Source organism: Crocodylus siamensis, chromosome 8 (genome assembly GCF_052110815.1).
Source record: "Crocodylus siamensis isolate JL-2025a chromosome 8, ASM5211081v1, whole genome shotgun sequence".
Classification (NCBI taxonomy): Eukaryota; Metazoa; Chordata; order Crocodylia; family Crocodylidae; genus Crocodylus; species Crocodylus siamensis.
Window position 1 is genome coordinate 44,846,386 of NC_143402.1, and position 26,088 is coordinate 44,872,473.

General features: G+C 43.5%; 1 protein-coding gene across 7 annotated transcripts in view; it reads right to left on the bottom strand.

Annotated features, from left to right (window-relative positions):
- Positions 1 to 512: 512 nt before the first annotated feature.
- TMLHE (trimethyllysine hydroxylase, epsilon) overlaps positions 513 to 26,088 on the bottom strand; it is a 31,905-nt gene continuing 6,329 nt past the window's right edge. For 4 of the 7 annotated variants that reach the window (XM_090059337.1, XM_090059335.1, XM_090059336.1 and 1 more), the window contains exons 2-8: positions 18,062 to 18,246; positions 16,596 to 16,772; positions 13,307 to 13,586; positions 10,242 to 10,361; positions 7,411 to 7,647; positions 4,451 to 4,589; positions 513 to 3,171 (exon numbers count right to left, since the gene is read on the bottom strand). In XM_090059337.1, the coding sequence (XP_089915463.1) occupies positions 3,040 to 3,171; positions 4,451 to 4,589; positions 7,411 to 7,647; positions 10,242 to 10,361; positions 13,307 to 13,586; positions 16,596 to 16,772; positions 18,062 to 18,245 (1,269 nt within the window). In that variant the 5' untranslated portion in view covers position 18,246 and the 3' untranslated portion in view covers positions 513 to 3,039. Of the gene's footprint in view, positions 3,172 to 4,450; positions 4,590 to 7,410; positions 7,648 to 9,583; positions 9,762 to 10,241; positions 10,362 to 13,306; positions 13,587 to 16,595; positions 16,773 to 18,061; positions 18,247 to 23,646; positions 24,442 to 26,088 lie in introns of those variants that run through there. The other 3 variants (XM_090059338.1, XR_016443751.1, XR_016443750.1) reach the window with 3 other exon arrangements.

Here is a 26,088-nt window from a genome sequence, read left to right on the forward strand (position 1 = left end):
CACTTCTGGTTTCGTGGCTGGAGCTTCCAGTGGGTGCACAGCCAATCTCAGGGGTGCACATGCACCTGCATGCACCCCTATGTATCACCAATGGTTCTCAGAGTGTGCAGGGCAGGTGGGTGGAGCTTGTTTTTAAGGGCAGTCTCTGAGCAGGGCAGAGCCAGTGTAGCATATAAAGCAAGAGACAAAATGGCACAGTGGCCAGCTGTACTTCTTGCCTTCTGCAAGTCAGCATGAGACTTGTGTAGCACTTTACACCAGCTTCAATAGGAACAATGCAAAACTATCACAATCTGGCATCTTTTCCTGTGCCTGAGGCACAGGGGAAATTAAACATGATCCCAAAGCCCCTCTAAGAAATTTGTTTTCTGAGTTGAAGCACTTCTGGAGCAGAACACTGAAGCAGCATGGACAGAGGATGGGCTCCCTGTACAGAGTACTGACACTGGAATGACAAATAAGGGATACAATCTTTATATAAAACTCGAATCTCACTTCACAGTGGGAGGGGAAAGGAAGCAGTTAATCTTTTATTAGCTAAAGAAAAAAATCTCAAAAGCTTGATTACAAAGATTGATCAAAGAACACTGTAGTAAATGCAAGCTCTTCTGTACATGGCACCAAGATAAATGCATAGATTTGTATAGAAGGTTAGTATGCGACTCTAAGCAATCCTGCTTCTCCAAAGGTCTCACACCAGCAAGCTGTTTAGGAGAAAAATCAATCCTCCAGCATCTGGGAAAAGATGGAGAACAAAACTTAAAGCAAAAGTTCTCTCCTTCCACATTTACTGCTGAGGATGGATTCTGAAAAGTTGAAAAATACATACAAGAAAAATAATGTTTCAGACATTAATACATTCCTAGTTTAGCCTGGATGGCTTTCCCCACTTTCTGCAACCAGACAAAGCAAAACAGCACCATGTTATTTTTACAGGCAATGAATGGATAGCAACTTCCAGCTACTCTGGAAGGAGGGTTCAGTTTCTACTAGATCACTCCTTAGCAGACCCATAACCCATTCTTTTTCACTGGCAGTTACGTATGAATTCCACTAGTCCTGCAGCAATGCCATTCCCTATTATAAAGGCACAAACTGCACTAGTCTTTTGTCAACATACAAATCCTCACTACGGAAGCTCCAGTTATGTAAAGCACCAAATCTCTGGCAAGTAGCATGTCCTGCGAGGTTTCCATCTCTGCATTTTCCTTTGTTACAGTGGGCAGAGCTTCACTGGCTGCATAGCCCACAGTGCTGCCTTCTGAGATTAGGATACTTAGACTAGGGTGTCACACACGTAAAGTCCCAATTAAACATGAATTAAATTAAACCTACAGAATACTCCATACAGAGCAAAGGGATTCTGGAATCACCTTCACTTCCTCCCCACAAGTCTTTCATTTAAGTTTCAGGCTCAGTTTTTAGAAGGCAGAGATCCCTTCCCACTCTATAAATATTTTAAATATTTTAAGATGTTGAATATAATTGGGTTTTTCCACCCATTTCAATTAAAATACTATGGGCTGTTTTTGGACACCCCCATGCAGCAGTCTAAGCCCGAGATGTCATTGTACTAAACACTGCAAGCCAGAAGGCAAAGCTGACTTTTGCTGGTGTTGCTGACTGACCTGTGGGAGGCACAGAATATGACATTTTTAGTTTGCTGTTTAAATCTAACTTTTAAAACTTTTTGCAACCCAAACACAACAGCATCTTCCTAGAACATGAGAACCAGGATGTGGGAGCAACCAAACTTAGCTTCTATGTCTAAGCAGAGTGAAGCAGAAAAACAGTCACACTGCCTAAAGAATGAAAAGGGAATGAGAATTTAAAAACCCTTCTTGGTTCTCAGTCAGGTGTTCTTAAGAGGAAACAGCTTAATAAATATTTTAAGAGGCAACTGTAAAGATAAACAAAACCAGTCACCCCTGTTTGTTCATTTCTTTTGGGGGCTTGACAAGCACCTCTCATTAAGTACCTACAGGTATAAAAACATGGGTTACATATCCAAGCCTTCTCCAGTAGCAAATGGAGAGTTCTCCTACATAAAGCTTGTAGGCTTCAAAATAGTGGGACAGATGGACACAAGCAGAGTCTTCAGGAAAACCCTATAGCAGCTGTACCTGCACTGTAGATACAGGGAAGCTCCAAGCGGCTGGTGGAGTAGGATGCAGGAATGCTGGGCACAAACCTTTTACCACTCTATGAAACATGGGAAATACTGCTCTCACTTTACACACCGGGGGGACTGTGCTTTGCTTCCCTCCCCTCATGGATCACTTTTCCCTCTCCTTAACTTACTCTTCCTCTAAAACTTGTTTGGAGATGTCCCAGCTGCACTGGCTGATCCAGCCGGGCCTTCAGTCAGCACGCCTTACTCTCAAATAGTGGAGAAATATGATGCTGTCTCTACAACCCTATTATTTCTATGTTTACATGGTGTGGGGTGTCTGTAAGGAGTGGAAGAGAAGTTACTGAAGTGTATCACCAATCCCAAGCTGGAGTGACTTGATTTCTACACTGTTTCAAGTACGATCACTGAAATCCTCTCTGTAGAAGGGGCTCTCATGTAGCTCAGAGAAAGACATGGCAAAAAAATCAACTCTGCCATGTACAATAAAAACCTAAGCTAGTGGCTGAAAAAAGCAACAATTGATGAACAGAGGAAATATGAGGCTTTCATACCCTCATTTATAATCCAAAAGGCACTTGAGTGGGAGAATTTCTGACAGTATCCTGATCAGCTCTGCCTCAATGTCTTTCTTGTGACTCTGAACCAGACTGTGCTGAAAGGTCCTTGGATGGCAAGGGGGCGGGGGGGAGGAGGGAGCAAGAGCAGTGTGATTTTTCAATGGGAAAATGCAATCAGGCAATGCTTTGGTGCCCTCTGACCTCGGAGTGCTCCCTCAGGCACCAGGGACTGTCTAGAATGGATGGAAGGGTTGAGGTATCCAGACCATTTTCATCCTGGTGATATACAATCCTGGGGCATAGCAGCTTGTCAAATGTTGACTGCCTCTCAGCTGCAGACAGTCCATGCTAAGCTTTCATTCCCAAGAACCGTGCAGTATTTAGCACATCATCTCTCGACAAGTAGCACCCACAGAGCTGGCGGTATCCTGTGAATGATTCCCGCCCATGAAGTACTCGCCAGTTATCCACAAACAGTGCCTGGATGGAAGCAGAAAAGCAGTCAGACCAGGAAGTGAACAAGAAGCCATGTGAGATCTCACACTAGGGCACTGTCTCCCCTCACCCCCACCCCCAAAGGCTATGACAAGTAGCACAATGGCAGCTCCTGGCAGAAACAACCCCAAGGTTACACATAATGCCAGAAAATGTCCACCTTGTGCCATTTACTTCTCCTTCCACAGCAGTTGGCTGGCAGACTTCACCTGCAACCCTAACCTCTGGGGTTGACTGGGCTTTGCTATTGTCTTGCAGTAATGGGCCAGTCTCACACACACCCTGTTTCTGACCTCAGAGGCCATCATCACTCACTTTTCAGACTGCCCTGCCCTGCCCTCTTCTCTCCTCTCCAACACAGACTCCGGAAAGCTGTAACTGCTCTTTGCCCCTGCAATCTTGCCTGGTATTTTCCAATTCCAGGGGCCCTGAACCTAGGTTTATACCAAATCTAGCCCATTTATGTGTAAACCCTTTCACCTGGCTTAGGATGGGTGTAGCTCCAGGGGAAATATAGCTAAGAGCTGTATACCCACAACATGGTTCAGATCGGGATGATGCAGTTTTTATCTTAGACACAGGTTTAAAGCACTCCACCATAACACACACACATCCCACCAGCATTTTAAGTCTAGAACATGCCACTTTCTTTCAGTGCTCACAATTGATGCACCAGGCACTTCAATCATTTCGAGGGTAAGTTGGGGAATATCTGATTTTTATAAATCTCTTCTTTTGCAGAGTAAGACAGAACACAGCCATATAAACCATGCTTAATCAGGCTAGCTAGCCTGATCTGTTTCCTCAGATGCTCTCCATACATATTTCCATTAGAATATATTTCCATTAGACTTTCCATTTCTACCAGGTCTCAGCACACTACCTGACAGAGGAAGCTTATTTGCCTATTTCACAGATAAAGACATCTATTCCCTCCCACAGGTGACAGCCATCCTTCCAAATTGTCTCTTTGGTGAAACTCCACTATTTCTCTCTTGTCTTGGAGCCATTTATTCTCCACCTGCCCCCTCTTTCAGAGATAAGAACAAATATAGAGATTCATGTGATATGATGCATTACCCCTTACTGCAGTTACTACAAAGAGGGAGAACATCCAGCAAATGTGCCCAAGGTATTACACCAAGTCAGTGACAAGAGTCAGCAGCCCTGAGTGCCATACCACTCTAACTAAAACCAGGTGCCCTGCCTTCCTCAATGTACGCAGTCATAGTCTCGTGAACACAGGCTGAACTCGTGACTCTACCTTGCCTGGCTTCAGTTTGACCCAGAGTTCGTTTTCTGGTCTCCTTAATTCTGTGGTGAGTGTTCGGTGTGCAGTGTACCAGCGATGCACTACATCGTAAGGCACTGTGTTGATGACTGCTCGGTCATAGTTATTGTACCTAAGAGAGAAGAGAAAAAGAACAGACAGTCACCAGGGGTCTGTGAGTAGAGAAGAATCAACTATGCCCACAGGGAACATGTTTAACCATAATGGACCTCTTTAGGAGGGCCCCCGCAAAAAACCAAAAGAGGTTGCTGTGTGCAGTGGGGCAAGGACTGAGCAATAAAAAGCTTAAACTCAATCATAAAACTCTTATTCCCCTTTTAAATCATTTTTCTCTTTTAAAATTTTGTGGCCTTAAATGATGCCCTATTCTTTCCCTTCTCTACCAAAAACTCATTACAATTACAGCTGCCAATTTAGGCTGTTCAGGGTGAAGAAGTTCTTGATGTTTATGATTTCAGTGCTGCAGAACAAGCAAGGACAAGGGGAGCACCGGTGTTTAAAATAACCATGTCATTCACTTGCCAGACAGTAGCCCCTATGCAGAGGGACAGAAACCTGGAATAATGATATACTATTTTCCAGCCCCCACAAAAAGGAGGGGGACACACAAAGGCAATGCATGATTACTGATGTACATGTCAAGGGAGAAACACGTATAAATTGTTAGCTTGAAAAATATCAACTCTGACTCATCAAAAAGAACCTTAAACAACTCATACCAAAGACACACTGTGCTGGAAGTACATGAGATCTACCACCATACACTCTGATCAGTAAGTAGCTCTACACTATTTAGCTCTACCAGTACTTGAAATAAGTAATCAGTTAAATCCTGCCTCAACATTATGCACGTTTAATGAAACAGCAAAGGCCAGGGGAACAGGACTGAGTTTTTATAGTCTGTTAGGCAAGGTTAAAGGGAATCTATGACAAGTAAAATTAACCAATAGTCAAAGTAAGGGATATTGGCTGCATAGCCTCCATTTTAAATCAGAACTGAAACTTAAGAGCCTGGCTGAAGCTGAATTTCGAAAATATCTGATTAAATTTTTACCTCAGTTCATTCAATAATAGGCTGCTATCCAGGAAGGTCTTTATATATGACACTGCTGCCTCTGAAGTCAATGGCATGATTCTCATTGACTTTTAAATGGTGTGAGATCAAACTCAAGAGGAGGATCTGAGTCATATACTGTTGAAAACTGAGGGTGATCTGGTGGCTCTTGTGGAGTTGGTAAGTATTTACAGTCAGATGTTAAAGCTACTGATGTTTATAGGATTCAAGTGTTCTGACTCCGAGTCCCGGGAGGTTGGCTGTTTGCACAGAGGAAGATACACTGAGAATTCTCTGGATTCATTCCCCACTTGGAGACTCCCACATTTTCAGTCTAAAAATTTGGCAGACATAGAATTCTCATGTGAGCTTGCACTCAAGGTCTGAAATGTACTTCAGGAGAAACACTTTAGAAGTGGTGAAGTGGGTAAGAATGATGTGAGGGAGATACTAAGATTCCAAGAGTGACTTTTACACTTTTGGAGCACGTGTACTCAGTTTTCAGATGAGGGCTTTAGCTGGAGTCAGTGCTTACTCTTTCCCTTTCAGCTGACCATACTGTAAAGCAGGCTGAATTGTAGGTGGGAGAGCATACAGCTGAACAGGGAGCTGACATCAAAGCTCAGCTTAGAGGCTTCCCTTCCAAAGATAGGGGGTCTGGAGTATGAGTCAGAAAGCCTGATGGGAGCAACAATTCATAATCATTAGTAGGGAGGGCCCAGACAAAAATGCATGACCCCCCACCTTTCACCTCCCCTTTTTAAAATGTTTTGTAGAGAGCGCTAGTTCTTTCAGTGATAGCTAGATAAAACAAATGTGCTAAAAACTAGGGATGCACCAATAGAGATTTCTGGGGCTGATATGGGTAGCTGATTTTTAAGGAGGTGTATTGGCCAATACTGATCCTATATCTGATGCAACTGTATACAGCTGGTAAGTCTGTTGTGGTGGAAGGGGAGAGAAAAGGGAAGGGACGTGGGGGGGAAGCTCAAGCACCCTGTGGTGAAGGAGGCACTGCCCAGCTGGGGCGGGGCAGGAGCAGAGAGACAGAACTGCAGCTTGTCTGGGAGGTGGGAGAGGGGATGGCTCCTGTTGCTGCATGCACCCTGGGAGGGCATGGGGGGGGAAGGGTGTGTGCCCCACAAATCTGTGTGGGTTGCGGGCTGGGGGGAGGTGGGACACGGACTGCAGCTGCGGGCTGGGGTGAGGCCAGGCAGGCAGCAAATGGCACTGGGAGGGAGATGGGGGGGAGGGGGCAGGGGCCCTGTACCCACCCCAAAAATCACCGTAGCCACCCCATAGCCCCCCCTCCCAGTGCTGCTGCTACCCACCTGTGCAGATCTGGGGACTCCCCATGCCCTCCTGGACAAGTGGTGGGAGCAGTGGCAGGAGCTGCTAAATGAGCGGACAAGCCACCAGACAAGTGGTGCGCAGCAGCGGAAGCTGCCCCCTTCCCCCATCCCTGTGCTCTCTGGACGAGACACGGCTCTGTCCCACACCCCCTCGCCGAGCTGGGCAGCACCTGCCCCAGCCCCTACTCTACTCCTTCCTCACTGCAAGTGGCCTTGTTCTGCCTCCACGTGCCCCTCCCCTTCCACCACACCAGCCAGCCTTATCAGCTGCACGCAGTTCTCCATGCTACCAGCTGTGCTCCTCACTGTCTACATGCTGCACTGCGGCTGTGCACGTGGACAGGCCATTTATTGGCCAAATTATCAGCCACATCAGGCCGATTTCTGATATAGAGAATTTTCTTTATAGGTGCTGATCTGATATTAGACGGATGTATCAATGCACCTCTACTAAAAACCTGCATGGATGCCTCACTCCCCACAAAACAGGGAGGTCTGTGGTCAGGATGCGAGCCCTTACGTCTCACCTGATCAAATACAGCTCATTGTTCCAAGGATAGACGTTCAAAACAGGCCCAACACCAATCATGTGATTGTGACAGCCTCCTACATTTTCCACGTACTCATGCTTCAATGGCACCTTGCTGAGCAGCTCAAAAGATTCAGGAGCTTGTTGGAGCACCTTCTCTGCTGCATAGAACCCATCCACAAGCAGTGTCCGGCCACCAGTCCCTTCATGCTTGAGGCAGTGGAACACCTGGATGCTGCATGAGGTGAGAGAGAGACAGGACCACAAAGGAAAAGCCAGTCAGTTCGTCATGTGGGATACACTGGATCCACACAGTAGTAATGACTCTCAAACACAGGAAGATGAATCTGGAGAGGATGAAGTACGTGAGGGGGCCAACCTCTTTCGTTTCATATTCTGCTTAATTAGGCTATATTTATTCACTGGTGGAGGTAGCATTAGTGACTGACAGCAGATGTTATTTCACCAGGCCTAGCAGTGTACATTTCACTTAATGGGGACAGAGCCAACCAATGCAAAAAGCTAAGTGGCATTTAATGCTAAGGCAGTAATAGTGAAATGCTAGACACAGTCTTGATACCAGAGTTGCTCAATAAGAAGCATTTGGTGGAGTGTTTTCTTCCATCCTGCATATCTCACAATTAAAAAATTAAAATAGCTTCTCCTGAAAATAGACTGTTCAGGGCCTTGGATGAATTAAAAAGAATTTCTCATATTACAGTTTTTATGGAAGTTTTCACTGGATCAAATTGCTCTGGAATATAAATTATTCACAATCCCAAAATATTTACCTTGAACTAGAAAGTTCAACAAGCACAAAGCTAACTTCTAGAAGATGGCTTCAAACAGTTTTGGTAAAAAACCCGAACAAATAAAAAAGTAAACTTCAAAAGGAAAGAAAAATTCAGAATGAAAAATTAAAGCTGCATGTAACAGAAAACACAAACCTCTTTCTCTTGGCTACCTACTGTACCTATATCACCACTGTATCTAAGCTCCTTACTGTTTTTAACTCATGCCCTCACAACACCTCTAAGGCAGGCCACTGCTATTATCTCTGTTTTGCGTATGGAGAACTGGGGCATAGATATAAGTCATTAAGGAAGCCTGCTGAAAAGCAATATATTGGACCTTGGTTTTCTGAGTCCTGGCTAATGTCCTCACTCCAGGGACATCCCTTCACAAAATATTAGGAGTGGAACGGCTTTGCCAAGGTCACACAAAGAATCTAAACTTTGCCACTCTAGCAGTTTATCTTGCACCTTTCTTTCCCTTCCCACCGACTTTGCAAGATGTAGCCCTCTCAGAGCACCTTCCAGATGCAGAGAGCCACTACTGACCTTTTCATGGGGCAACTATTTCACCCAGGAAATAACCTATATCACTTTCTGCACTTAGTTTTCCCTGAGGGTGTCTTTTTGAATCACAGACCAGTTCTGACTCGCTGCATGAACAGATGGGTAGGGACTATTCACCAGCAGTTTAAGCTGGGCATTGACTGCATCTGTATCCCCACAACAGGCTGCAAATGACTGGAAAACTAGGCCTAGCCATTCAAAGGCAAGCCTTCTGATACTTGGAAGAGGGCTACTGATGGACCATAGGGACTACAAGAAGAAAGAATGCTGACACTGACTTTAGAAAGTGCAGTGCCTTGCACACTCTAGTGCTCACATATAAACCTGCCTGCTTAGTTTATGCTACCATGGCTTAAAATAATGTTGCAGTCTATGCAGACAGACATGTTTAAACCACAGAAAAGGCTTTCTTTCAAGGCTTAAGGGAAAAGTATAAAATAGCTAATGGGCTATTGAGTACATAGTAATAAAAGTGACTGTTAATGACTTTTTTTGTATTTGTCTTGGGGAAATGGAGGGAAATGTACAAAGCTCTGGCAGAGACGTACAAGAGAGAGCCTGAAAATAACACTGAGATGTTCACAGAATGTAATAAAGCAGCCTTATTCCTGTGTCAAAGTATGCCAGCACCGCCGTTGTATGCAGACACTTCCATCCCACAACTGTAGCATACTAATAAATTGTTAATTTTAAAATTCTGGTTGCTATGCAAGTAACTCTGCCACCTCAAATTTTTATATTAAAATGGCTGTGGAGGTACTCGGGACGTGAACTAGGAATCCTGACTTCTTTTCCAGCTAGCAGTTTTTGTACCGGTCTTAAGTGGTGCTCTGCAATTCAGATTTCTTTCTCTTCCTCTCCTTTCAAAAGCTGTTCCCTGCAGCCATTACCCTCTAAGATGGACAGTTGGTACTCAAGGTCACTGCTCTTTAACCGCTTCTCCTAGTCCTCCTCCAGAGATGGATGTTACCTCTGCAGTCCTTGCACTTCCCTTCAACAAAAACAAATTAAGTAATCAGACCTAGGCCTCGTCTGTAACTGTGTGTGTATAACCACCATTAGGCCTTCCACCTTTCTCTGTCAAACGGGGCACACATGTATTACAAAGGCTAGCTGGATGACTGGCACTAATTCATACAATTGCATGGCTCACTTTCATCACAGAAGGATTTGGAGAGAGTACCTGGTCACCTGGGAAACACTGAAACTTGGCTGCTGGCAAATTCCTTCTTAAATGTATGTTCCTGAAAGACCAAAAAGCTTCAGGTGGGAAAAAGGGGAATAAAGCATGCCAGAATCACATAGGATTTCAGTTCAGCATTGCCATATAATGGGAACATACATGTCTTTTTAATATGTTGTTAGAGTCAATCAACCCACTTAGAGAAACATTCTGCCACTCAAATGTTTTCACTAATGAATTGCTCTTGCCTTTTCTGTTGTACCTTTGGCAAGCAGCGCAAGTACATACCCACAGGGTTCCTGGAAGTAGGTGGTGTCAGTGTGACGATCCAGAGCCAGTTTTGTGTATGCTGTGTCTCCCCGGGAGAAGTCAGAGGTAAAATGCCACATTCGACCATAGATGGTCTCTCTGTGGCAGAAAAGGGGGGACACAAACAGGTGTATATCACAGTGCAACTGGGGCAGCAGAAATGACTGTCAACCTTGCTGTTTTCTTAAGTATGTTTTCCCCTTCCTCTAAAACGTACTCCAATCTAGCCCTCAAAGAATCCAAATTACTAAGACAAAATAATATGGCACGATGCATGCTTTACAGTATACAGCATTAAGCGAAGTCGAGTGCTGATGGAGTTTCTGCCACTTCAAGAATTTAGTTTTTGTCCATCATAGCTAAGCCCCAACTTCTGCTTTGTGAACTTCCGTGACCACTATCCTTCTAGCACAGCGGTGGGCAAAATGGCTGATCTGGCCAGCAGCCAGGCTCCATTTCCTAGCAGCCCCTGCCTGAATGGCTGGGACCTGTTTCAATGGAGAGCCCAGCCACAACTGCTGTGAAAACCTAAGGCTGGGGTTGCCTTGGAGACCAGCCCCAGCTGTGCTGGCAGGGCACGACAGATTAGGACAGACAGCTGCTCCGGAGCTGCTGAGACCTTGCAATGGGGGCAGCTTGCTCCAGAGCCAGGGCAGAGCTGCAATCTGTAGCCTGCATGTTCTGGGCAGGGGCACACAGGCAGGGGATTGTGGCTCTGCCCTTGCTCCAAACCAAGCTGTCACCACTGCAAGGAGTCAGGGCAGAGCCGTGATCCCCTGCCTGTGTGCCCCTGCCCAGAGCATGCAGGCTATGGATCATAGCTCTGCCCTGGTTCCGGAGCAAGCTGCTCCCATTGCAAGATCCCAGCAGCTCTGGAGCAGGCCCCCGCCCTGTGCTGCCCTACGCCCTGCCAGAGTGGCTGGAGCTGGTCTCCATGGCAACCCCAGCCTTGAGCTTTCACAGCCCAGCTGTGGCTGGGCTCTCCATGGAGACTGACCCCAACCATGCGTGAGGGTGGCTGGGAAATGGAGTCCACTGTCAACTGGATCTGGCCCATGGGTTGGCCTTTGCCCATCTCTGTTCTAGCAGAAGAATGATCTCCCGTCACAACTAAACACCATTCCTGTAAAAAAAGAACAAAGTCACATTTGCATGGATTGTGGGAGTTCTGGCTTACTCTGTAGTGGGGGGCGCAGTCCTTTTTCTCAGATCTCTAAGAGTATTTTAACTACTTTTATTCCTTGCAGTGGCACCATATTTACAGTGCCCTCATCCCCCTGTTTTACTTGTGGCAAATTAAAGGATGTTTTTGATATTGCAGGCATTATGCCTGGTAATTGTGTGTGAGGGTCATTCCTGAAGATTTTTAGGAATACATTAAACACTTGTATAGGATAGTTCGATAGGGATGATCTTGCCTTGAGCAAGGGACTGGACTAGAACAAGGGTTTTCAGCCTTTTAAAATAAGTGTACTCCCAGTGGCCGGTCGTGGAGCAGCAGCAGCAGCAGTGTAGTGTGGCGGGTGGCAGCTGCCATGAGCGAGCCCCCGCAACCTTCCCCACATCTGGCTGGCTGGGCAGCGCCTGTGTGGCTTGCAGAGGGGCAGTGCTGTCCTCATCCCTGCTCCCCCCGCTCCTGGGAGGTGGTGGTATGGGGTGGTGGCACTCCGTCCCTGCCCACCTGCACACATGTACCCCCTAGGACCTCCCCAGTTGACAACCCCTGGACTAGATGACCTCTTGAGGTTGCTTCCAGACCTTCTTTATAATTCTATTAAAATTCCTCCCTGAACCCAGACATGACAATTGTTTTAACCAAGATTGTGTGAACAAGACTGACTAGAGCTAGTCATCTGGGGTGGGGGTTCTCAGCACCAGTAAGCACCCCAGCCAACATTCAATGCCTGAGAAAGGCTAATCACCCTCATCCAAAAACGAGTAATGAAAGCAAAAGGGGAAGGGGTGCAAGTTTTTCCTGACCCTGGCAGTAGATTAGCAGAAGTCCCAAACCATGGGATTAACATAATAAAATACAATGCAATATATAATGTAAACAGTATATATCCTTCTGCTTCAGAGGCCTGCGGAAGTCAAAGCATTTCTACTCTGCTTATTCTGAAGAAAACCTGAAACCCACCCCCAGACTGACCCAATCTGTTTTTTTCTTTCACACACACAAAAAAATCTCTTTCCCATTTTTTCTCTTGAAAGGCAACTACAGGCCTCTTTTGATCTTTCTGGCTCCCAGGGCCAAGGCTGCCCTAATAACCCTTCATGTCAAAACAGGAAATGCCTCTCCTGGCATAGCTCAAGTCTTCCCAGCTTTCAAAATACCCTCCACTCCTTCAATGCTCAGCATAATCCCATGACCACCATTGTGACTAGATGCTGCCTAAGCAGATCCTAAACTTTAATAAGAAAGCAGGTGGGTCCATGGAGATGACAGGTTCCACAATTCACCATTCCATCTTGAGGCAAATGGACTAGGCAGGAAGACCACAGGTCAGCATGCCATGCTTCATTTTGAAGTGTGTCAGTGTGTCTAGATTATGTGTATGAAGTGTGTCAGTGTGTCTAGATTATGTCCCTGGATTTACAGAATTCTAATATTATAAAAGCCGAAGTCTGTCTGTCTTTCAGTCAGTCTGTCCAAGACGCTTTATTCGCACTCTGATTGGCTGATGGAAACAGCCAATCAGAGTGCTCCAAGTGTGGGGGAGCACTGCCATGGATTCCAAAGCTGTGCTGAGGACTGGACAGAGGGCACTGCTGGCCTCGGCTCCCCAACCCAACCCTCTGTGGCAGGGCGGGGGGAAGTGGGCACAGACCCCAAGCACCAGGAGGTAAAGGGGAAGCAGGCCCAGGGGGCACGGGGCTCCATCCCCACCTGCTCCCCGCCCCCGGTCATTCTTGAAGGGCAATTGGCTAGTATAGAAAAACAACCTTCACATTCTCAACTAAGATTACAACCCACTCCTTGTCAAGCATGTGGTGTTTGAGACTCAGGCAAAACATTTGGTTTTCCACAGGACATCTTTAATTACCTGATCAAGCTGACCCTCTCAGCTAAGATTTGTGTGTCCTCTTTGGTTGGGGGAACATTTTCTACAAAAGCAATCCCATACAGCAGGAAGTTCTGCAGGAACTCCTTCAGGCCCTCATTTGTTTCCAGGAAGCTCTTGCAGTCAGTGGATGGTACCTGAGCTTGCAGGTAGATCTCTGCATTCCAGAGAATTCGAGGATGCATGACTTGCTCCTTCTGCCCCTCGTAGCTGTTCTTCACCAGCCACTCTAACCCATACCGGGTCACATGACCATCTGGCCCTGCGATAACATTAAAAAAGAGAGTTATTGTCACTGAAAACAGAACTTGTAGAGATCTAGGATTACCAGCCAGTTCAAACACCAGATTGAGAGATGACGTCAGCTTCTTGCTGATGACCAAGATTATTGTTGGGCAAGTTACATGAAAAACAATTATCAGAGGTTACATTGAAACAAGTTAACATTTAATACAATACTCTGTTATTTCATATTTCAGTTTTCTGGGGTGTATCTGGTGGGGTTTCTGATTTGCTGCAGGACTTCTGGCTCACAGCTAAATTACTGCCAAGCCCAAGGGTTGTCTCTCAAAATCAGTAATTCATAAGTTACTTTTAAGGGTGCTGTGGACTGCCATGCAAAATTAGTACAGTTAGGTGTGGAAAACCTACACGAGTCAGAAAATAAACCCACAAGCATCAAACAGGAGGTCCATAGTGTAAAGAACATCTTGATGTGTTGTGGTCCTTCTCAGTTCTTTGCAACAAAAAATTATTCTATTATTTTCCCACAGTCAAAAAATGAGCAAAAGCTAAGAGATGACATTTTCTGAGAGGTGTCTTGAGTCTAACTCAATGAGGCACTCAGTAAAATATTTATGAAATCACAGCAGTGAAAATGGGGAAAAAAAAACTTGCTGCATTATCAAGTATATTTTCTGCAATTTATAGAGTTTAGCAGCCTCACAGAATACATTATAAGTTGATAAGTTTGCCTAAAATATGATATCCTAAAATATTTCTACTTGCCTTTTAAAGTTCTGAACAGAACATTTTAGCAGTGCATTTCTATAACCACCACAATCTGCTGGCTGGGAAATTGGCTCCATGGTCAGACCCACAGGGTAGTAATTGATGGCAGTCACTCATCATGGTGTCCTGTGACCAGTGGGGTCCCCCAAGGCTCTGTCCTTGGACCCATATTGTTCAACATCTTCTTAAATGATGTGGACATTGGAGTCAGAAGTAGACTGGCCAAGTTCGCCGATGACGCCAAACTTTGGGGCAAAGCATCCACACCAGAAGACAGGAGGGTGATCCAGGCCAACCTGGACAGGCTCAGCAAATGGGCGGATGAGAACCTGATGGTGTTTAACACCGAAAAATGCAAGGTTCTCCACCTGGGGAGGAAAAATCTACAGCATCTTTACAGGCTCAGCAGTGCTTTACTGGCTAGCGCTATGGAAGAAAGAGACTTGGGGGTTATCATTGACCACAAGATGAACATGAGCCTGCAGTGTGATGCTGTGGCTAGTACAGCGAACAAAACGCTGGCTTGCATCCATAGATGCTTCTCAAACAAATCCCGGGACGTCATTCTCCCCTTGTACTTAGCCTTGGTGAGGCTGCAGCTGGAGTACTGCATTCAGTTTTGGGCTCCACAATTCAAAAAGGATGTGGAGAAGCTTGAGAGAGTCTAGAGAAGAGCCACTTGCATGATCAGGGGTCAGGAAAACAGACCTTACGATGACAGGCTGAGAGCCACAGGGCTCTCTAGCCTCAAAAAGCGCAGGCTCAGGGGTGATCTGATGACCACCTATAAGTTTATCAGGGGTGACCACCAGTATCTGGGGGAATGTTTGGTCACCACAGCGCCCCAAAGGATGACGAGGTCAAAAGGTCATAAACTACAAGACCATTTCCGGTTGGACATAAGGAAGAATTTCTTTACTATCCAAGCCCCCAAGGTCTGGAACTGCTTGCCATCAGAGGTGGTTCAAGCACCTACACTGAACGCCTTCAAGAGCAAATTGGATGCTTAACTTGCTGGGATCCTATGACCCCAGCTGACTTCCTGCCCTTTGGGCGGGGGGCTGGACTCAATCTTCCGAGGTCGCTTCCAGCCCTAATGTCTATGAAATCTATGAAATCACAGAATCATTAATAAAAAAGCAAAAATACAAAAAGAGCTAACCCACTGGGAGTCATACCTTTAGAGAAGAGAAATGGCATGATTATTTGCTAAACTCCAAAGGAATGAGTTTATAATTATTTCTTAAAGGAGGAGGAAGGTGATGTAAGCTGTGGAGCAGAGAACAAAGGTTACTGCGTAAAACAGGAGACAGAAGTCCTGTTCAGAACCTCCTGTTAAAATTCAAAAACATAGAAGAAAGCAAACCATTGATGTCCAAATTTATTCTTTCAATGCCTGCTTTGTTCTCTTATTTAAACAAAAACAAACATAAAAATGCAGTTGTCTGCTCAGACTTGAAAAAAAGGGACACTGGCCTTAAGACTTTAAGGCAGCATTTGCATGGTTTTCCGAAGTCATCTGTTTATAGCTAGGCTGCTTCTCAAAACAACACTAGATGTAGAGATAAGTCTAGCCTCTCCCAGTAAACATAATAAAAATGCATAGCCCACATTGGGATCCATCTGCAAGCCCTAATGGGACTGCTGTACAGGTAGTCCAGGAACAGAATTTGAAAACATCCATGGGATACTGGTAAGCCTTTACCAAATACCCATAATCATTTCTTAAATTTAATTCTTTTCAGGGGTAGAGGAAAGGACAAAGGACGAACATTACTGATTTACTAAATGGCAAATGGTTTCATTATTTTGTTTAAAAGGACACATTCAACTCTAAAGAGTTGCTCCTGTGAATCACTACTCTGAATCTAAGTTACTTCCCTGAAGTAACAATTCAGAGAAGAGAAAATCAGCTTTTTATTCCTACTTTGTACAATGACTATACATGAAGTGCTATCAGTGATATGCCTTTGCCTTTCAACACCAGCAACTGACAATAAAAGAGCAAACAACAATATGAAGTAGAAAAAACACAATCCAAAAACTACAAAAGCTGACACATGTCCTATGACTTGTCATAGGACATGAAATTATTCTGAAGTCAGTTTCAGAAACACTGCTGATGAATTAACTGTCTTCTGCTTGGTGAAAAGCAAATGTAAGCCTAGGAATGCATCTGAGGACATCTTAGAGAATGACATTGCCTTCAGTGCAGCCAGGTCATTTCAAAACACTTAGGGCCCAGACTCCCTTCACTTACATGTTAGAAAGAGTGTAGTCTCATCTACTCGGACTGTCTTTGGTTTGATGCACAGATCCACACTGGCTGTATCTAGGCTGCGCTGATTAGTCTTGGCATTGTAGCAGGATGCTGAGCGGCAGTGATCACGCAGCCACACATAGTCAAAGCGCATCAGGGTATCTGCATACCTGAGCTCTGGGAAAATATTTAAAAGATTTGGACAAACAAATTGGAAACACACCCCCTCAACACACAACCCCACATACACAGGCTATAAAGTCTATTAGCACTTATTTTTAACTATTTCACAAGTTACAATCATCTCCCAGATCTGCAGTGAAGATTAGGCAACTTATTTTAACTAGTGCCTAGTATGCTATAGCTTGTTTGGCTGTCAGGGAACCAACTGTGGTCCTAGGTGCTGTACTCGCTGAACCCACAGTGTTCCTATTCCCAAGGTGTGTCAGGGGAAAAAGACTAGCTGTAGGCTTACTGGTAACTATAGTAGATGGTTACTTATTTGTTTAGTGTCTATCGACAGACTAGAGTATTTCACTTCTTTTACAGAGGTGCCATTTTGCAACTGCCACAGATAAGATGTCCTCTTTGGACTAGTGCTTATAAGCAACTAACATACAAAGAAAAAAGAACCAGTGAAATGAGAGGTATAAACAACCAGTCCCCCTTTGAATACTATCGATAACCTCATTACACTTGCACAAAGCCTGGATTTTGAAATGTTACTTTACCCTGACCTACAGCAGGGTCAAGAGCAGTCTCCTTGCCTCTAAGCCCAAACAGCTAAAACTGTCCTTGTCAGTTCTGACCTCTCTCAGTGTCTTACTGTAATGAAATGGCCTCTCCTCTCTTAGTCCCACTTGATTCTTTGAATCCATCCTACATGTAATGAAACACATCATCTTTTGGACTGAATGTGCATTTAACATTGGGCAATTCCCAAGGTGAGTTTTGACTGGGTACCTAACCACACCCTCGTAGGTTGTGCTGGAAGTTTACAGAAAGTTAGTTGCCTTCAGATAACCTACAAAGCAGAAATTAGCTTAGATAGCTTTTAAAAACTGGACCAATTAACAAGCTGATCCATCTATCAGCTACCTTACCAGGAAGGCTAAGAGATGCACAAGATTAAATGACTAGCTTGGAGCTACACATCGTAAGTTAATCCTGAGACAGAAATAAGTCAGGAATTTGTTTTAAACTCTCGACTTAATTCATCTCAGCCTACTATGCTTGACTACTGCAAAACACACAGGGCCAGAAGATAACCTGATTCAGCACACTTCTGGAAATATTACATCAAATGTCTATGATCCAAAACCATATAGTAAATTTACAGAGATGAATTCTTGTTTAAGCAATCAAAAATGAAGAATAATTCCACTGAAGGAGCACTGCAACTGTAAACTAAGATCAAAAGAGGTTCTTGCCCCCCATGCCAAGCATGCTAGTGTGTGCGCGCTTACCCAAATGATCGTTATGCAACTGCCAGATACAATTCAGAGATTCTGGGACTGTGTGGTGCCAACGGGCTGTAGTAGTCGGGAAGACATTTCTGAAACACTGATGCCACGATGACTGGTGTCTATAATTTCTATTCAGCAGGCACTGGGTGCTGGGGAATACATGCATCAACCTACGGCACCACATGCTGAGGGAATTCAAAGAGGGAGAGAATATCATTACAATGGGTGGTTCTGCATTATGACTGATCTATTCCAAAGAAGAACACAGACACCCCAATCATGGGTTGACATCCACATATACTGGGTGCCATACACGCATGAAAAGATAGTGCCAGCCCCAAAGGGTTTTCAGTCTCTTAGTGTTAATTTCTGTTCCAGGGCTGTTGTGGTGTGGGTGCTAAGACACATAGATGATAGGTCGCAAGTTTGAGGCCACAGCAGAAGCGCTTATCGTGTGGCCCTGTCTGATTCCAACAAATCTTTAAACTCTGTTAAACACCTTGTCATACAAGGGCACAAAAAAGGAAAAGCAGTTTCTCTTCCCTACACATTTGTTTCTCATCTTCCTGGTTAGTCAGAAATGTGAAAACACTTGTACAGACCCTGGCAGCTTGTCCTGAGTAGCAATCATCTCATACAGTAAGAAGTGGTTGAATACACTTTTGTTGGACTTAAACACATACCAAATAGCCTTATTGCTCAGTTCTGAACCACCATCACCTAGATACTTTTCTCAATTATAGCACAACAGTGCTGTTTCCAAGCTAAACCAGACTCTACTCAGCTGTTTCACAGTACCTGAAATCCATGTCTGCATTATTATTAAAACACTGACAAACCATCTGTAACAGCAGTATCTGGATGTCTTTTGCCATGGCTTTTATCAACTGTACTAGAATAACATTAAGTTGGGAAGAATCCCCAATATAAAGGAGAAAAAAGAATATCAGATAGGAAGAATTGTGTGACCTTGTAATCTGCAGCAATAAAAATAGCATGAAATTTAATTCTATATTTACTTGGCTAAAACAAGGTCCCCCCCACCAATCATCATGGGGAAAAAACCTTTCTCTCAGATTTCTATTGAAAGCTGGTGGGGAAGGGGCACAGGGGACTGGTTGGCTGCTGCAGCTCTAACCCTGGCCCTGAGTTTGGATCTGGGCCAGCATCTAGAGCAGGGATAGGGCAACCCCCGGCACAAGAGCCAGAGTGTGACACTCAAAAGCATTTTGCTTGGCACATGCACTTTGGGGCGGACGGAAGGGAAGGGGCCGGGTCTGCACTGCCCCAGTAGGGATTGGGCCTCTCATGGCTTCCCCACCCTCCGCCCTGGCATGCCAACATCTTATACATCAAGGTCATGGGTTTTTTTGGCATTCAGCTCAAAAACATTGCTGACCTCTGGTCTAGACCTAGGTGGTCACTGGTCCTATTTTAGACTGGACCATCCTGTTTTTAAAACCTCTGTCCTCTGTCTATTTCTGAATGAGGAATGAATTGCAAGAAGTCCTGTTTTTAGTTCGTTGGTGGAAACACGTCAATTATTTGTCCTCATAATTCTACTGGCTGTGCCTAGAGACAGGGCACTGCACAGCAAGGAAGACCAGGGTTCTGAGCCAGCTGGGGAGGGAGGGAGGCGGCCTTTTTGTGGTGGTCCCATCCCTTGCTGCTGATTGGCTAGGGGTCCATGTGGCTGCACCTATTGCTGCTGATTGACCGAGATAGTGGCCCTGCCCCTCACTGCTGAATGGCCAAGGTGAGCAGTGGTCCCACCCCTCACTGCTGACTGGCTGATGGGGATGGTGGCCCCACCCCTGACCAAGGTGATGTCCTGTATTCTGGGGATGCATCAGTGGCCACCCTACTCAGAACCACAGTGGCTCCCTGCCCGCCTCCCTCCCTCACTTTGCCCTCTGCAGCTTCTGCCCCCCACCTCCCCTTACTGTCAGGAGCAGCTCAGCTCTGGTTCAGGCTGGATCCCCCCGGCACAGAGCACATGGAACACTGTCCCCTGCCGGGCCAATCGGCAGCACTGATGCTGCTGCGTGGCTGGCAGAGGCTGCACTTCTACAGGCTGAGCTCTGGAAATGGTAGGGGGGCAGAGGCTTTGGGGCGCTGGGGGTGGGGAAGTACAGGTGGCAGGGGAGACAGGAAGGCTTCACAGGAAGAAGTATGTGTGGGGTGGGGGAGAACAGAGGGCAAGGAAGCTGCCCGACATCCCCAGTCACTACTTTCCTTGCTGCAGCAGTGGGGCAGGGGGGTGAATTCTTTAATTATAGCACATTTATAAATTATAGCACATTCATATATTTTCCATGTATAGAATCTAATTATTGTGGGGGTCATCTTAAATTCAAGGTCACCTTAGATTTGAGTAAATGCAGTAATATGAACTGCAGGGTCACAGATTTATAGATTAACAGCAATTTTTTATATAATCTGGGAGTTAATTAGTTGGACATTTGGAAACAGAAGATGAGGACCCAAGCACATTAAGTTTACCCCACCACAAGTATGAACAACAGATGTGATATAGCTGTGAGACAAGCAAACGCAAACCTAGGATGCACCAGGCATAGTATTTCCATCATAAGTAGGGGGGTATTAATACCATTATACAGAGCACATATGGAACTTTCTCTGAAATACATGCATAATACTGGTCACCCCCCAAACATATCAGGGAGGTAAACAAAGGATAGAGAAATAGCTATTTAAAATGAAGAAAGATACAGGCACAAAAGTAAGTGTGTATAAACTGGACATAACTATGAGTATATTCAGGTTGGAAATGAAAAGGTTCCCAACCATCAGACCAGTCAGGTTCTGGAACAGATGTTCAACAGGAATAGTGATGGCAAAAAAACCTATCATCTAAGGAGGGAACTTGGTAACTTCCAGAATGGACTGTATGGACGTAGAGGCCTGCAAACAAGGGACTAGCTTCAGTGACTGAGGAGCTCCCTAGGGTTGCTTCTAAGGATACGGATACTTGGAAATAAAACTGTGCCAAAGGGGAGACAATCAGAGAGTGATTTTCCCACTGTGTCATTTTTATTTTTATTTTGAGTTTCCTGCCTCAACATGTGTAGAAAAGTTTACCACAAGGTAAAAAGGCACTAATTTGTTGTCCCCTAATTCTTATGAATACCATTATGTTTCCCACTCCTGATACCTCCAGTAACTAAATTCTCTGTTTACTTCATCCTTGCACTGGGATATGTTTTTACTTAAAAAGTAGAGCAGATTGCCCAATGTTTTTAAAATGGGGCTGACTATATACCAGGTTTTAAAAAATGGATTACATAATAAAGTGAACTTAAATACTTATTATCCAAAACAAACAGTCAGAGGTTAAGCAGAGAACAGAGCTCAGCAGATCTAAATTCTCCTCCCTTGCTTTGGCTGCAAGGAAGTACTCCCTCCTCCAAAAAAAATACTATATCAGATTGGTACTCTGGGTAGCTAGTTAGTTCTTAAGAGCTAGGCAGTACAGACAGTCCTCGACTTCCAACATTGCAAGTTATGTTTTGCACTTACAACTTTTATAAATTGACACACTGTTTCAATTTTACAACGCCAGTTCTGATTTACAATGCTTGATCTGATGCAACGCCATGCCAGCAAACAAGTTCACTGCATCATTCATCTCTCTGGAGAACATCTGTCCAAACTTCCTTAGACACTTTCTTTAAGAAAGCAGCCAAGTCTCCAGAAAAACCCTTCAAAAAGTCCAACCAAGAGCCCTACAAAGAGTCCAGTAAAGTCACCTCAAAGAAGTCCTTCCAAATCAATATGATTGCTTTATACAATATAAATATATTAATGTAGCTATATTACTCATCTATAATTGATCAAGTACAAAATTCTGGGGTATTTTTGGTAAAAATAGGGCCTTGGGCCTTGGTTCAGGAACCAATCCCCATTTATAACATTGTTTCTTATGAGAAAATTGGTTCTGAGTTACAAAGTTTCAACTTAAGATGCGATTTTCAGGAACCAATTGTGTCATAAGTTCGAGGACTGCCTGTACAGTATATTAGTACAATGGATTCCCATATCTAGAAACAGTGGTTACACATGATAGAGTTCAGCACATCTCATTCTATCCCTTAATTACAATTTTATGAACCAGACAGTTTACTGAATACATACAAGAAAACATTGGGAGTAGAATGGCAATTGATAATGTTGCAGTTGAAGAATCAGTGAATTTGTGGACATTGGCAAAGTTGTTTTAAGGAAGATAACAATGCCTGTTTTTACAACTATGCCTAGGTCTGGCCAATTTTAAGGGGTAAGCACTTCTTATAGAAAAATATAGTGGTCCTGAAACAAATCCTAAAGAGAGAACCAGCCATACCTGATAAAAAGCTTTTGAATAATGAAAGAATAAACCAATCTGCAAAAAAACTCTACATGAAATGAGAAGCTGTCCATATGGCACTAAGGCAGTTTACAAAAACTAAGCTGTATCACATAGTATTTTACATGCTACATACTATTTAAAATATACTCTTTTGTATGGTAGTACATGCTGTATTTGCTTCCATGTTCAACATATACTTATTTTAGCTTAAGATATTACTAGAAACTTAGCTGATTTTATTTGTTTTGTTTTGTAAGTGGGCTAACAGCTTGATCCAGAATTCAGTTGCTTCATATTATGAGATAACAAACTTCTGTATTACTTCTGAACTGCTGCAGATTGACAAAATGCTTTTTCTTCCTACCTACCTACTTTATGGGTAAGGCACTTCTAATATACAAGTGTCAAGTAAACCAAACACATTCTATTCTAAAACGCTTTCCAGAGAAGAAAATCATCTTTCTGTTTTTCAGTTGTAAACTACAGACTGCTTGGAGAACAGCTAAACTGCAGTTAACAACTTTCCTGAAGCTGGCCCAGACTCAGAAGAATAAGAAAATATAATTTGGGATACAAAATATATAAACTAGGTATCTCACAAACATTCCACTCACAAAATGCATGAACTTTGATTCCTAAAGTAGAAGATACAGAATATAAGAGCATGATGGATCATTTCAGCTTGTGTACCTTTTGACAAGAATCTATATGTTCAACAGAAAGAAAACAAGGTGTATATATTCACAGAGAAAATGATAGAGAGCATAAGACAATTCTGAAAACTGCTGCGACAAACCTGCTTAGAAAGTGGCCTCTGCCTCTGATAGCTTAAGCTGCAGTTATCTCTTACGTACACACACACTCCTTTTATCTTTCACCACTTTCAATATCCAAGGTTGCCAGAGCATAAAAATGTTTAATAGGTAAATGATCTACACATTTAATCTAATCAGCTAGCACTGTATTGAGTATCTGCTCTTTGCTGAAGACAGACACTGCAATAGGCAGTACACTCAGTAAAACTCAAGTCTCATTTACGGATATTGTCTCTAAAAGTGTTTGAGGAACCGAAAACAAATACCCATGTGGAACAAGAGGGGTTTACAGTTTACCTTGGGTAACAGCTGAATAACTTGACTGAAAGCACAACAATAGCTTTGTCCTTATTGTTATTATTAGTCATTTAAACAGATAAACTTTCTTGTATTCCTCTTACCTTTATATGTTGTTGATGTTTAGATTGTTCATGTTACAGACTAAGATCATCTGAGCCTCAAATCAAACTTCCCTTATGATTCAAAGAGTGGGGAGGTGTCAGAAGCTCCTGGACCATCTCAGTGTGGTTGAACTCACATAACTACAGGCATATGAGTTGGGAAAGACTTATTAGATCATCAAGTCCGTCCCTCTGCCCAGGCAAGATAGCCCTTCCTCTGTGTGGGATTATATTAACTTATCTATCTTATCCAGAAGGTTAAAAAAAAAAGACAGAGACTAGAACACATCCTCTGAATCTTAAGCCAAGATAAAAGGTATAAATATGAAAGGGAGATGCTTCTAGCGAAAAGAATGAAAAAAAGGACAACATTTAAATGCATGGAGCTTTTGAGAGTACTACAACATAAGCTTCAGGAGAGGGCAGATAGGAACATGTTCCTAAGGAAGCACAGTGACAGCTGCTATAGTTAGATAATTGCATGCAATGCACAAGGTGTTTACAACAAGTAAAACTTGATCTTTCAGTCCAGTTATTAAAATGCTAGCAGGTCTCATTTCAAGGAAAGAAAAACATTGAACAAAATCAGTTAGCATCCATATTTTTTTAAAGATTTTTTTAAAGAGTAATAAGTGAATCTATGAAATCTGCCCAGCTTCTAGGCAGCTGGCCAGCCATACCACAAAACCACAGGTCACAAATGGCACGCTGGCACTGGCTCCAACTGCTACCACCTACGTTGTAATATGTTTGTGGACAAAGGTGATCTCACATCTCATTGCCATCAACCCAGCACACTTTGCAAACCTTAATCTGGTTAAAAACATTTTTAAAAAATTCTAAAATAATTTTCATCAGTCATTTCAAAACATTCAGTGGCTGATGAATATTTATTCATCCTTCACTCGTCTACAATTGTCCAGTAGAAACAAATGTTTCCAATTAGTGACTTTTTAAATGCAGGAAATAAGACATAATTTTAGAATTGAAACCAAGCCTAACCAACATTTGCATAAAGGGAGGAGGAGAGGAGAAAGGGAGAAAAACTAAGTTTCTGTAAAGCAATCAGAGGAAAAAAATACATTGTCTGCAAGTCTCAGAGAGGATAAACATTTGTGACCAGTTTCCTGAAGACACTTGCATCTTAAATCAGGTACTTTTATAGTGCTTTACACAATGCAACCAGCTATCCTGAACTGGCACCACTAGAATTAAGATAATCTCTGTGAAGGGAATACTATTAAAAAGAAGATCATTCCAAAGACTGACCAGGAAACATCTTGAAAATTGCCACCCGGCAATAAAAATAAATGAGAGAGTCTGTTATTAAATCATACCAGGTGCCAATAAACTAATCATAAACTAGGTGGAATAATCCTTAGGTATAGACCCCTTGGAAATGATGGACATCTGAAATTACCTGAAGGACCACAGTGCATTTTCTAAAGCAAAGTGTCAGCAGTTTTAAGGGAGTATGGAGCATATCTGTACGTAACATAGTTTAGTCACCAATTATAAACAAAACAGAAGACTTAAACTCTTGTATCAAAATGGATTAATTTCCCTGTAGAGAAAATCTGCATTTACTGTACTACACTGCTGCAACAGACTGCTTTCAGCATTGGATTTCAAAGGTGAAAAAATCCATCCACCCCCTTTCTTGCCCCACCCACAAAAGTTACTATAATAAAATCAAGCAGGTAATGATAAAGACAGAGAGTATCAGTTTTATAATTAATTTTGTTAGGAATAAAAGCAACATACTGAATATGTGGCATACAGCACCAAATGCTTGAGTTAAAGCCTGCCTTCTGGTAATCTTACTGAAATCTGCCAACTCACATCACTTTAGAAAGACTTTCATCTCCAGATTTCTGTTGAAATCCCCAAGCACATAACTCTCCCTACAATTCTCTTTTCCAGCAGACTGATCAAACACCCTTGTTCTCTCTTCTGTACATGGGCACATTTACTGTGGCGCTTATGTGGCTGGAATGGCAAAAATGGAGCCCTGTTAAATTGGGACATCTACTAGAATATCCCAGCTATGTTCACAGAGGCTCATTCTTAACATGACATGGATGCACTGCCCCCCTTCTGGAGAAAAAGAAAAAACACCTTACAAAAAGACCAATCATTCCCTGATAGAAGCACAGAGATGTCTGCTGTTGTTTACAGATAGCAGGATTTGAAGTCTTAATCCCTGATTGAACTTTGGGTCACATCAGGTTATAAAGAAGTGTGCTTACAAAGATTTGAAGCACACAGAAAACAGTGTAAAAAAACTGATCTGTGTCCAGAACTTTTGTTTTGATATATATAAATCAGTGCAGGTTCAATGACGTGATAGTTATTACCTCTCCCACTCCTGCCTCTTTTACTTCTACAAACAGAAATATTTAATTTGTTTATAACTCTAACTTCCTAAAGAATCTTCAGCAT